Here is a 14,361-nt window from a genome sequence, read left to right as displayed (position 1 = left end):
ACATACATACATCAGCAGATCACTGAGACTCGCACACACACACACACACACACACACACACACAAATACTATACTCTCACACAATCTTTAACATACATACATCAGCAGATCACTGAGACTCGCACACACACACACACACACACACACACACACACACACACACACACACACACACACATACTATACTCTCACACAATCTTTAACATGCATACATCAGCAGATCACTGAGACGGAGACTCGTACACACAGACACACACACACTCTCACACTCACATACACTCTCTATACTCTCACACAATCTTTAACATGCATGCATCAGCAGATCACTGAGACTCGCACACACACACACACACACATACTATACTCTCAAACAATCTTTAACATGCATACATCAGCAGATCACTGAGACGGAGACTCGTACACACAGACACACACACACTCTCACACTCACATACACTCTCTATACTCTCACACAATCTTTAACATGCATACATCAGCAGATTATTGAGACTCATACACACACACACACACACACACCACACTCTCACACTCACACTCATACACACTCTCTATACTCTCACATAATATTTAACATGCGGACAAATCAAATCATCTGACGAGATCACACACACACACACACACAGCACACACACAAACCAACACAAACACACACAAACACAGACACACAAACACACGTCAGTGTTCCTGCTGTTCACTTTCACTTCCTGGTTTTCTAAGGATCATGGTTTCACAACACAGAGCACAAAAGAGTATAATATGTAATAATGCACTGTATATGCATTAATAACACACAACACACCCATCCACAAACGCACAACATCAGACACAAACACAGTGAAAAATGAGAAAGTCATGAGATCTGACTCAAAGATCACTGACACCAAACACAACGAAACCTTAAACTGTTCATCTGATCTCTGTCACTCCAAACAACACAAACAACACAAACACAACTGAGACGAAGTTCACCAATGAAGAAATGTGGAACATTCCCTGTTTATGACCTCATATGAAAACAATTCCTCATAATAATTCCTCATAAGACAAACAACAGCCTGTTCTAGATTCCCAAACACACGTGAGATCTTTCACATCTCAGTTATTTCTCCCAGACAGTGAAGAGTTAATGCGTCTCCTGATGTTTCCCTGAGGAAAAGACTAATAGAGTTTTGAAAATAAGATTTAGAGTAAATAGAGTAAGATTTGCTCAAGATCCCAAAGCCTGCAATAAAAAGTCAGAGATCCCAATATAAACTCTCATTGTACAGACTCTCACTGGCACTGGTTTTAAACGTTCCTACTAAAGAGAAACATCTGAGACAAAGATAATGTGAATCTCAATTATGTCTCAGAAGTTATGAAAGAGCAACTTCTGAGCAATAACTCTTTCCCTTAATGAAGCTTCATAATATTCACTGCAAGAAACTAGTAGAAACATGTTGATACTTAGAACATAGAGTTGATATTGAATATAGAGTTGATATTGTATATAGAGTTGATATTGTATTACAATTAAAACTTAAATGATACGTCACGTAACTGAGATCTCAAAGCTCTGAAAGAGGAATTAAAGAGATAGTTCACCCTAAAATGAAAAAATATGAATTTAATTTAAAAAACACTTTTATGACGGATAGACGCACTTTTATGATGGACAGATGCACTTTTATGATGGACAGATGCACTTTTATGACGGATAGACGCACTTTTATGATGGACAGATGCACTTTTATGATGGATAGATGCACTTTTATGATGGATAGACGCACTTTTATGATGGATAGATGAACTTTTATGATGGATAGATGAACTTTTATGATGGATAGATGCACTTTTATGATGGATAGACGCACTTTTATGATGGATAGATGAACTTTTATGATGGATAGACGCACTTTTATGATGGATAGATGCACTTTTATGATGGATAGATGCACTTTTATGATGGACAGATGCACTTTTATGATGGATAGATGCACTTTTATGATGGATAGATGCACTTTTATGACGGATAGATGCACTTTTATGATGGATAGATGCACTTTTATGATGGATAGATGCACTTTTATGATGGACAGATGCACTTTTATGATGGATAGATGCACTTTTATGATGGATAGATGCACTTTTATGATGGATAGACGCACTTTTATGACGGATAGACGCACTTTTATGATGGACAGACGCACTTTTATGATGGATAGATGCACTTTTATGATGGATAGATGCACTTTTATGATGGATAGATGGACTTTTATGATGGATAGATGCACTTTTGTGATGGATAGATACACATTTATGATGGATAGACGCACTTTTATGATGGAAAGATGCACTTTTATGATGGATTGATGCACTTTTATGATGGATAGAAGCACTTTTATGATGGATAGATGCACTTTTATGATGGACAGATGCACTTTTATGATGGACAGATGCACTTTTATGATGGATAGATGCACTTTTATGATGGATAGATGCACTTTTATGATGGACCGACGCACTTTTATGATGGATAGATGCACTTTTATGATGGATAGATGCACTTTTATGGAGTTCAAAACAAAAACTGCCATTCACTGCCATTATAAAGCTTGGAAGACGCAGGACATTTTTTAATATAACTCCGATTGTATTCGTCTAGGAACAATGTCATATACACTAGGATGGCTTCAGTGTGAGTAAATCATTGGCTAATTTTCTATTTTTGGGCGAACTATCCCTTTAAGAAGCAGCATGTAGATGTGTGAAGCGGTGGTGTGACGTAGATGTGTGAAGCGGTGGTGTGACGTAGATGTGTGAAGCGGTGGTGTGACGTAGATGTGTGAAGCCGTGGTGTGACGTAGATGTGTGAAGCGGTGGTGTGACGTAGATGTGTGAAGCGGGGGTGTGACGTAGATGTGTGAAGTGGTGGTGTGACGTAGATGTGTGAAGCGGTGGTGTGACGTAGATGTGTGAAGCGGTGGTGTGACGTAGATGTGTGAAGTGGTGGTGTGTGAAGCGGTGGTGTGACGTAGATGTGTGAAGCGGTGGTGTGACGTAAATGTGTGAAGCGGTGGTGTGACGTAGATGTGTGAAGCGGTGGTGTGACGTAGATGTGTGAAGCGGTGGTGTGACGTAGGTGTGTGAAGCGGTGGTGTTACGTAGATGTGTGAAGCGGTGGTGTGACGTAGAAAAGTGAAGCGGTGGTGTGACGTAGATGTGTGAAGCGGTGGTGTGACGTAGATGTGTGAAGCGGTGGTGTGACGTAGGTGTGTGAAGCGGTGGTGTGACGTAGATGTGTGAAGCGGTGGTGTGACGTAGATGTGTGAAGCGGTGGTGTTACGTAGATGTGTGAAGCGGTGGTGTGACCTAGATGTGTGAAGCGGTGGTGTGACCTAGATGTGTGAAGCGGTGGTGTGACCTAGATGTGTGAAGCGGTGGTGTGACGTAGGTGTGTGAAGCGGTGGTGTGACGTAGATGTGTGAAGCGGTGGTGTGACCTAGATGTGTGAAGCGGTGGTGTGACGTAGATGTGTGAAGCGGTGGTGTGACCTAGATGTGTGAAGCGGTGGTGTGACGTAGGTGTGTGAAGCGGTGGTGTGACGTAGATGTGTGAAGCGGTGGTGTGACGTAGGTGTGTGAAGCGGTGGTGTGACGTAGATGTGTGAAGCGGTGGTGTGACGTAGATGTGTGAAGCGGTGGTGTGACGTAGATGTGTGAAGCGGTGGTGTGACGTAGATGTGTGAAGCGGTGGTGTGACCTAGATGTGTGAAGCGGTGGTGTGACGTAGGTGTGTGAAGCGGTGGTGTGACCTAGATGTGTGAAGCGGTGGTGTGACGTAGGTGTGTGAAGCGGTGGTGTGACGTAGATGTGTGAAGCGGTGGTGTTACGTAGATGTGTGAAGCGGTGGTGTTACGTAGATGTGTGAAGCGGTGGTGTGACGTAGATGTGTGAAGCGGTGGTGTGACGTAGATGTGTGAAGCGGTGGTGTGACGTAGATGTGTGAAGCGGTGGTGTGACGTAGATGTGTGAAGCGGTGGTGTGACGTAGATGTGTGAAGCGGTGGTGTGACGTAGGTGTGTGAAGCGGTGGTGTGACGTAGATGTGTGAAGCGGTGGTGTGACGCACCCGGGCTGTTGGCAACGGAGTCGAAGTGGCAGTTGGCGAGCATGAAGTGCTGTGCGCCGGTCTTGGGTTCGAGTCTGACGGCGATGTTGGTGACGCGGGCGTAGACGCTGGTGAAGCCGCCGAGGAAGTCGATGCTGAAGGAGCCGGTGGGCCGCTGCACCTCCACAGTGATGGAGTGAGGCCCGGTTCTGCTCTCGGCCCGGATCTGCTCCACCTGATCCAGCAGATACTGCACCGTCACCATCTCGTTCTCCGGGCTCCCGACGGTCCGCGGCCCAACACTCGTGATCCGCTCCAGATGCTTCCTGATGCACATCATCACAACACACAACTTTACACATGTAAACTCATATGTGCTACGGTTTTTACTCTATTGTTATTTATTTATCTATAGATTGTGAGTTTTGTTCCTATTGAGTTCACCGTTTTAATCGCAGCAGAGAAGCCAGATAAAGATTTACCGGTGTGTGATGACTAAAGATTATTCTATTCTACTCAACTCTATCCTATCATATTCTTTCTATTCTATCCTATCATATTCTTTTTACTCTATTATATCCTATTCTACTCTATCCTATCTTTCTATCCTATCATATGATTTCCATTCTACTCTATAATATCAATTCTTTCTAATCTATTGTATCCTATTCTTTCTATTCTATGCAAGTCTACTTTATTCTATTCTGCTCAATTATACTTTATTCTATCCACTCTATTCTACTACTCTATCCTATTATATTCTACACTACTCTATATTGTCCTATTCTTTTCTTTTCTACTCTATTCTGTTCTAATCTACTTTAATCTATTGTACTCTATCCTTTATGGATGAATGAAACATACACAACAAATTTTCATTTATTGCCAACTTTAAACATCATTAGTAGAGATATGCAGTATGATATATAAAAATACAGCTAGTATCCTCTTATCATCACATTAATTTAATGTTTATAAAATATGTTCATATTTTAAAATATTACAGTGTGTTTTGTTATGTTCCCCTGACCAATCAAACGCAAACCGACTGATATTATTGATGTTTTAAACCTCATTTTATTAAGTTACTTATAATATGTTACCATTGGTTGGAAGATAAACATGTAAACATATTAAAAACATGTTTTATAAAAACGTTTTTTCTTGTTTTAAGCACAAAACGCATTGAATTAGATAAAAGGTTATTAAATTCATGCTTAAAACAAAAATGAATAGTGTTCAATTTATCGCAACTTGCTACCTTAACAGATCTGCAACCTTCATGTGACATATTTTATGTTGCCAGAGATATTATATGACACGAAAAACCAATACTAGTTATCCTAAAATGAACCTTTTATTATCCTTTCAGATTCTCTTCATGCTTTCCTTTGTAATGAAAAGCCAGCAGACAGATATTATCAATGCATTAAAGTTGATAAATATGTCTCATAATAAGTCATCTACTTAACCATGGTAGCCGTAATTAATCCACTAAATCAGAAGTACTAGTTACTGTTGTCATAGTAACACTGTGGTAAATTGTATCAGCCACAACTGTCATCAAAAACAATAGTAGTATCAGTAACAAAAGTAACAATAACAGTAGTTACTACAGTAGATGTAAACAAAATATTGAGTATTTTGGTAACATTTTACAATAAGGTTCATTAGTTAATGTATTAACGTACATGAACTAACAATGAACAATTCATTTTTTATAGTATTTATTAATCTTTGTTAATGTTACTTAATAAATACAGCTGTTCGTTGTTTGTTCATGTTAGTTCACAGTGCATTAACTAATGTTAACAAATACAACCTTTGATTTTAATAATGTAGACTATTAGTAAATGTTAAAATTAATATTAATATTAACTAAGATTAATAAATGCTGTAGAAGTCTTAGTTAAATGTTAATTATGAGTCTATATAAAGTTTTTTGGGGGTCTATCACTGCAAACAATCATGAAATAATTTAAAAACACTATAACATTTTTTACCATGATATTATGTTGATTTACCAAAGTATTCTATGAATGTATTGAAGTGGCATGTAAATATTATAGTATAATGATTATGGTAATCATGCAATACCTCAGTAAACATGAGTGTACTGTGGTAAAGTGTACCTGGCCCGGACGGAGTTGAACTGTCCTGTGCTTCTGCTGATGATGAGCTGCTGGACTGAGATCAGAACCAGAACCCACAGAACACACACGAACCCGAGCATCAGAACCACAGCGGAAGTCTCACTCAGCATCTGTGCGCTCACTTCCGGCTTGTGTTTGCGGCTCCGGAACCCGTTCATCGTGTTCGCTTCATCGTGAAGGTTTTCCTGGTTCTTCTGGTTCTGGTTCTGTTGGGCTCTAGTTCTGCGGACCGTAGAGTCTCTCTCCATCTTTACTGCTGCTGTCAGCACAGACGGAAGCGGCGGAGGGACACACTTCAGCAGAAACGAATCGCAGTGATGGGAGGGGCCAGATACACAAGCCCCGCCTGTGTGAACATAGGCCCCTCCCCTTAGTATTGTCTTTCGATGACAGAGCAAACTGAACTGGTGCATTACTGCCATCATCTGTGTGAAAACATACACTACACCCATTATTAGCTCCATTAAATCCTCAATATAACTCTTTTAGTCATACATTAAGAATGATCCTAAATTTATAGACTATATTTAGAATATATTTATTTACAGCCATTCATAGCCTATTTATATATATATATATATATATATAGGCAACATCTATATTTACATATATATATATATATATATATATATATATATATATATATATATATATATATATAGTGGATAGAATAAGTGAACACACCCATGCTAAATTTGACTAAAAAGAGGAATAAAAAATCATCTTTTGGAAATTTGTCTTAATGCCTTAATTTAAAAAATAACACCCCTATGTTAAATTCCCATAGAGACAGCAGATTTTTATTTTTAAAGGCCAGTTATTTCATGGATCCAGGATATTATGAATCCTGATAAAGTTCCCTTGGCCTTTGGGATTAATAATAAATATCCCACATCATCACATTCCCTTCATCATAACTAGAGATTAGCATGGTGTTATTTCAGTTAGGATAATAGCTGGTTTGATTTGCATTGAGAGATGATCTTATGGAAAGTTCCTCATGCCAATCTCTAGGTATGATGAAGGGAATGTGATGATGTGGGAACTTTATCAGGATGCATAATATCCCGGATCCATGAAATAACTGGCCTTTAAAAATAAAAATCTGCCTGTCTCTATGGGAATTTAACATAGGGGTGTCCTGACTTATGCACCCTGTATTTTAAGGAAGAATATTTATTTATTTACGACACATTATTCATTCACAAAGAAAATTGGTGTCCTTAAACGTTGGATTTTTCCTCATTTTTTAAATTAAGGCATTAAGATTTCCAAAAGATTATTTTTTTATTCCTCTGTTTAGTCAACTTTAGCATGGGTGTGTTCACTTATGCTATATATATATATATATATATATATATATATATATATATATATACATACATCTACATATCTAGTTTACTGCTTAGTTTTAGACCACAGCGCCTCCATCTGGAAACCCCCAGCATTACTCTACTGTATGTGCTATTCTCTATTTACAAAAATACGAATTATTTTTAATATCACCTTTACTTGCGTTTGTTTATTAGCTACTTGTTTATTTAAGAAATTACTTGATTTTATCACAAGCATTGTGCAAACTTTGCTCTAGAGTTATGCCGGTGTAGAAGTCTCAAACCCCAGAAAGTGAAAGTAAAAATACCTGACTCTGCATTAACGGTTCATATCAAGACGATGAGACCTGAATCTACTCAACGTGCTGATAACGGTATAACTGTATTCATTTATTTTCTTAATATTTCTCTTATGGCCAATTAGTAGCCTAGAGAAAAAATTAGAGGATAAGTATTTCGTTTTAAATAAGTTGTTTTTTAAATGAGGAGAAAGATAATCTACCTTACTATTCTTTTATTTCCCACGCTGCGCGTCAGTTATGTGATGCGCTATACAACTATTGCGGGAAACTTAGCTAATAGCCTATTCATTTAATAATAAAACTATTCTAATAGTAACAATAATAGCCTAATTATTTATTGAGCCTACATTCATTGGAAATGTCAAATCCTATTGAAAAGGCCGATAGCTGATATTGATCATCTTCTGATCATCGTCTATCGCGCATTAGCGCATCGATCATCGTGTACCGGCAAAACTGACACGGGATTTAACACACTTAAAGGAAAGTAGCCTGAATTATTCTGGCTGCAAGTAGGCTATAGCCTACTTAGCTTTTTTTTTTCTTTCTTTTTTTTCTCACCAGGGATGTGGTGTGGCTGGTGGTGCATGGCCGTTCTTAGTTAGTAGAGGGATTTGTCTGTTTTATTCCGCACGACTATTTATAACGAACGAGGCTACTCGTGTTTAGGCTGTTTAGGCTACTTACGCGGCCACGAGCGCTCGGCGTCCAACTTTTTACAAGTGGCTTTCAGCCAGGCGAGATGGAGCGATAACAGGTCTGTGATGCCCTTATATTTCCGGGCTGTACGCGCGCCGCAATGGGCGGATCAGTGTGTGCCTACCGCGCGGGTAACCGCTGAAGCGCGCTCGTGATCCGGACTGGGGATTGGAACTGTTTCCCATCACCGAGGAATTCCCAGCAAGCGCGGGTCATAAGCTCGCGTTGATTAAGTCCCTGCCCTTTGTACACACCGCCCGGCGCTGCTACCGATCGGATGGTTTAGTGAGGTGCTTGGATCGGCCCCGCCGGAGCTCCTCGCTGGGTTCTGGCGGAGGGTCGAGAAGACGGATCACACTTGACCATCTAGTCTAGAATTAGTAAAAGTCGTAACAAGGTATAGTTATTTTTCGTCAATATCTTTCCGTGTCGGAAATGGGCAATTTGCGCGCCTGCTGCCTTCCTTTGATGTGGTTGCCCTGATTCCCCGTTACCGAACCCTGATTCCCCGTTACTGAACCCTGATTCCCCGTAACCGAACCCTGATTCCCCGTTACTGAACCCTGATTCCCCGTTACTGAACCCTGATTCCCCGTTACCCGTGAGGAAACGGCGCCGAATGTTCCATCGAAGTCACCATATACTTATACTTTAAGTATATGCCCGTGTAGGGACTAATTACATGCATGATTAGTGATATTAAAGTGTACTGTAGCTATTTGTGTTACAAGTAGCCTACATTAAAAATGCATTACTAGTGTCTTCAAAAACATACAAGTAATATAGCCTACCATTAGTGTATTATATTTGAGTAACTAGCCTATATGCTCAGTAATTATTTGGCTTACTCCAAATACTACAAATTGCACATTAAAGGGTTAGTTCACCCAAAAATGAAAATTATGTCATTAACGACTCACCCTCATGTTCCAAGCCCGTAAGACCTCCGTTCATCTTCGGAACACAGTTTAAGATATTTTAGATTTAGTCCGAGAGTTTTCTGTCCCTCCATTGAAAATCTATGTAGCCTACGGTATAATGTCCTTGTCCAGAAAGGCAATAAAGACATCATCAAAGTAGTCCACGTGACCTCAGGGGGTTAGTTAGAATTTTTTGAAGCATCGAAAATACATTTTGTTCCAAAAATAACAAAAACGACGACTTTATTCAGCATTGTATTCTCTTCCGGTTCTGTTGTCAATCCGCGTTCACGAGGCCATGAGGGTGAGTCATTAATGACATAATTTTCATTTTTGGGTGAACTAACCCTTTAATAAGCAAATATTACTTAGCTATACTTTGTACAATATATTGTTAACCAGAATGAATGTATACTTTCAATGCATTGAATGATCATTTTCAGCGGTTAACCTAAAAAAAAAATATTTTTCATAAAGTGAAAATAAAAAACTTTTTTAAAAATAAATAGATTTTTCACTTCAAGTATATTTTTCTAAAATATATTTTTTAGAAAATATACTAAAGCACAATTATTTTAAAGTGTGACAATTTATTTTAAATTGCCATCCAGCACACAGTTAAAAATATACCAACAAATATATTTTTCATAAAGTGCAAATAAATACACTTTAAAAAAATAAATAGAGTTTTCACTTCAAGTATATTTTTCTAAAATACATTTTTAGAAAATATACTGAAGCACAATTATTTTAAAGTGTGTTAAAAGCTGTATTGTGAAAATAGGTGAAAGCATGATGCTAATATATTTAAAGATAGTAAATTTTTGTTAGTATATTTGCAATGTACTATTGAAAAAAGGAATATATTTCAAATACAATAATGTATAATTTCCCCCCCACTAGGGATTAACCGTATCAGGACCGGACTGACATGTTGGAGTTTCAGTGTGAGGATCGTCTGAGGATCTGGATCTTACATCCAGTGCTTTCTCTGAAATACTTGCGACTCGCTGAGACTGAGTACTCTTATTACCAACATTCATTGCCTTATCACATCACTGTATCTCACATCATATCTCCACATCACTGTATCTTTTGAATCAAAGCACATTGTTTGGTTATTTTGCATATATAGGCCTACACTGAGACATATTTACATTATTTTGACATTTAGAGCAAATAATTAATTCTTTCATTTGTCCAATCAATATTGAGTGAATTTGATGCATGGCTTCTAGTTATTAATTGTGTAAATGGTCCTCTAAGGTGATTTAGAACGGTAATAGTAATCAGTGCATACAGTCTTAAGTACAGTATTAATTTCCATATCTCTTAGTTTTTCAACAAGCTGATTTTTAAAAAAAAAATTCTATTCAATTCAATTCAATTCACATTTATTTGTATAGCGCTTTTCACAATACACATCATTTCAAAGCATCTTTACAGAAAGTGCACAATGCCACATTACAATTTAGAGTGATTTGTTATCAGAGGTTATCTAAGTTATGTATTTCAGAAATGTACAAAATCACAGGTAGCTAAAAATGTATTGATTTAAAAAATGTAGTTATTTAATGCCGAAACAATGAGCTCTGTTAACAAATTATTGACATTTAGAAAAAATATAGCATTGGTGCATGCTGATTCAGAGTTGGCATCATCATCATCAATTCATCAAGTCTATGAATTTCTCCTGAAATGCATAATATAAAAAAAAATGTACATGATTATTGATTTAGTTTTTTTTTTTATCAGATCTGAAGGCTACAATTTTCAACCTTTAAAAGCAAAATTAAATTAAAAATAATAATGAAAAAATGAAATAACCTTCATTTAATAACTTGTTGTAACTTGTTGTTCTTCACATGATAATGATATGAACTATGAAATTACATGGAATAAAATGTCTTGACGGTTCATGTCACATTATTGTTGCTGTATATCTGACATTTCTTCATATCTTAAAACAGAAGAAGTAAATCAATATTTAGATCAGTTAGTCATGATACACAAAACTACAAACACACTAAAGATGAACATCTGAGTAAATACAAAGCGCAAATACAACGAAATACTACACAAAAAATACAGCACAAAAATACTGTAAATATACTGTGCTGTAAGATTTATTAATGCATTAGATGCTTTTATCCACTTACAAATAAGGAATATCACAAGTAATTTGCCACAATATTTATACTATAATATCAGGTTTATTAGAAAGCGAGATTAGGAGACAAGCAAGAACAGAGGAGAAATATAGAGAGATGCATTTGTTGTAGGTTTAATGTTGTGTTGTTCAGGATTGTCTTCAGCTTTTCCTGGAATTCAGAAGTTGAGATATAGCCTGAATGATGAGAAACCCGTTTCACTGTGAGTATCTGTAGAGGAAAATCAGTTATCATGACCTTTGAGGCGAGGGTGTGGCTTGAATAACGGTGTGTGTGTGTGTGTGTGTGTGTGTGTGTGTGTGTGATTCAGATCCTGCATCAGCCTATAGCAGGAGGAGTTTAACACACACTGTATAAAACTGATCTTTCTGAACGATCTGATCTCTAAGATCTGCGCTGGATGTGTCCTCTCTTCTGCTCATCACAAGGTAAATCTAATTAGTTGGACTTACTTAAAAAAAGCTTGCAAACCGATTTAAAATAAACAAGTAAAGTGAAATAGGAATAGTATGTCCACTCAAAAAAATGAAATATGGCTGTTGTTGATCCAAAGAATGTAACTCAAATTAAATAATGCTTTTATGTTTGTGCATTAAAACTAAAACAGCTGTGTTGACAGAATTAGAAAAAGTAATTTATCAAATTTACACAACTCACTTAAGTACTGACAAATACTTAGTACAGTTCACTTGCACAAGAGTAACTAAAAAAGAACAGTATGAAAACTGAATGTTTAAGTCTGTGTGACTCAAGTATGATCAATTGCAAGATTGTCACAAATATAGAGGGATTATATAAACCCTTTTATATTATATATTACTTCTCTTCCTTTGAAATAAAATTACTGATTTCTTTTTTGCATCACTGCATCATTGGAAGAGAATTACAATAGAATAAATGAAGTGCCCAACCAAAGGGAACACTAATCATCACAAAACATTTTAGGAAAATCAACATCAATTTATGAAGTCAGCTTATGTGATGTTCTCTCAGATTTTTCAGTTGTATTGACAACTCAACATTCAAGATGACTTTGGGAAACGTGTGAATGCAAACAGAGAGAAATAAGGAGGAAATGAGTGAAACGTCCATTAAGATTTTCCCCGCCTGCGGTTTTCTGAGGAAACAAAGCATAGTGTGTTAATAGTACAGATTACTAGATTTTTACAATTAAGTTAAGACATCAAGTAAAGTTAACCAACATTAGTTAGAATCACTGTTGGATTTTACAGTTAATTGTTCTCGAAAGAGATTTTTATTCATTATTTAAATCCAGACATTTATGTCTTACAGTGAAACTGAAATGTAAACCTGTGTTGCTCAACAATCATTAACTGATTTCGAAGCTGAATACTGTATTCTTTTGAACAGAAATTACCAAAGGCAAAATATATGATCAATTGCAGCATGGGAGAACATGTGCAGAATAATTACACATGTGGGAAAAAAAGGACAAAATGTTACAATCCAATGAACCAAAACTAAAAAACACGCAGAGTCTAGTCAGAAAACACAGCATTAACCAAACTGAGTATTTATGATGTTTAAGATCAAACACTTATTTGTATCTTTATTTATGAACAGTGTTTCATCTTCTCTAGTGTCTGAATGTGCAAAATCAGTTCTAAAGTCCAACTTTTCATTCACTTTATAAGAGCATTATTTACATTATGGAAATGATTTACATTATTCACTCTACATAAACTGTAACTAAAGACTGGTCACCCACTGAAGTCTGGTCAGTACACCCAAAAACGATCTGTAAAAATATGGACACAATGTACTTTATAAATATTAGGGAATTTTCCAGTTTGATTTTTTACAGATGTTTAGGCAAAAAAAGTAAATTCTCTAGACGCCTGTTTGAAAACTTTTGAATTCTTTTAATTTTTTTTTCTTCTTCAAAAGACTCACGCAAAGGCTACGCGCAACCCGCAAAAACAATCAATTAATTAATACGCAAACAAATAAATACATAGCATATATGAATAAATCCACAAAATTCTTCATAGATAAATATGTGCGAGTAGATAAATAGCCTAATTAAATAAATAAAACCACTGTTGGGGAAATTAAAACGTCAAAAGAAAATGCTAAACTGAAAGTTGTCTTTTTTCCTTCAAACCGTTTATTAATTTTTCCATATTTATGTTTCCTTGGCGCAACATGCAAATGAGAGGGTGTCAATCAAACATCAGAAGAGGGTCTCTGTGCCCCCATTGGCCGACACTGTTGATAACAGTAGTAGCCTAAGCTGCTGATTATCTTTTTAAATGGGTTTAATTGTTTAATTATTTATCTCCTCGCACATTTAATTATTTATATTTTTATTTATGCACAAATATGTGGATTTATGGATTTGATCATGCATTTATTTGCACATTTAGTATATATATTTATCCATGTAGAATTTTGTGGATTTATTTATATATTTATTTACTTGCTTGCTTATTTGTTTATTTATTGTTTTTGCAGGTTTCGTCCTCTATAGTCGCGCTATAGGTAGCCTAAGTGTTACCATTAGCAGAAGTGTGTCGTTAGCTAAGCAAAAAAATAAATACATCAAATAAAATTGGCAGTCTTTACGCTTGGTTTTTGATAAAAACAATTTTTTTGATTTTTTTTCATTCATTCATTCATTTTTATTTTTTTATTTTACAAACTGCTAATCAG

At 36.6% G+C, this 14,361-nt stretch overlaps 1 protein-coding gene across 3 annotated transcripts in view; it reads right to left on the bottom strand.

The window, feature by feature from the left end:
• Nucleotides 1-9,807, bottom strand: part of ermp1 (endoplasmic reticulum metallopeptidase 1) — a 48,047-nt gene extending 38,240 nt beyond the window's left edge. Inside the window, exons 1-3 of one of the 3 annotated variants that reach the window (XM_077221340.1) lie at nt 9,518-9,807; nt 6,242-6,608; nt 4,131-4,435 (exon numbers count right to left, since the gene is read on the bottom strand). In XM_077221340.1, the coding sequence (XP_077077455.1) occupies nt 4,131-4,435; nt 6,242-6,608; nt 9,518-9,551 (706 nt within the window). In that variant the 5' untranslated portion in view covers nt 9,552-9,807. Of the gene's footprint in view, nt 1-4,130; nt 4,436-6,241; nt 6,682-9,517 lie in introns of those variants that run through there. The other 2 variants (XM_077221341.1, XM_077221339.1) reach the window with 2 other exon arrangements.
• Nucleotides 9,808-14,361: the final 4,554 nt, after the last annotated feature.

The sequence above is a fragment of the Siphateles boraxobius genome, unplaced genomic scaffold, assembly GCF_051911475.1.
Source record: "Siphateles boraxobius isolate OS27281-9 unplaced genomic scaffold, OSU_SipBor_1 81, whole genome shotgun sequence".
Classification (NCBI taxonomy): Eukaryota; Metazoa; Chordata; class Actinopteri; order Cypriniformes; family Leuciscidae; genus Siphateles; species Siphateles boraxobius.
Note: the sequence above shows the minus strand (reverse complement) of the source record. Positions and strands in the feature narration are given on the sequence as shown.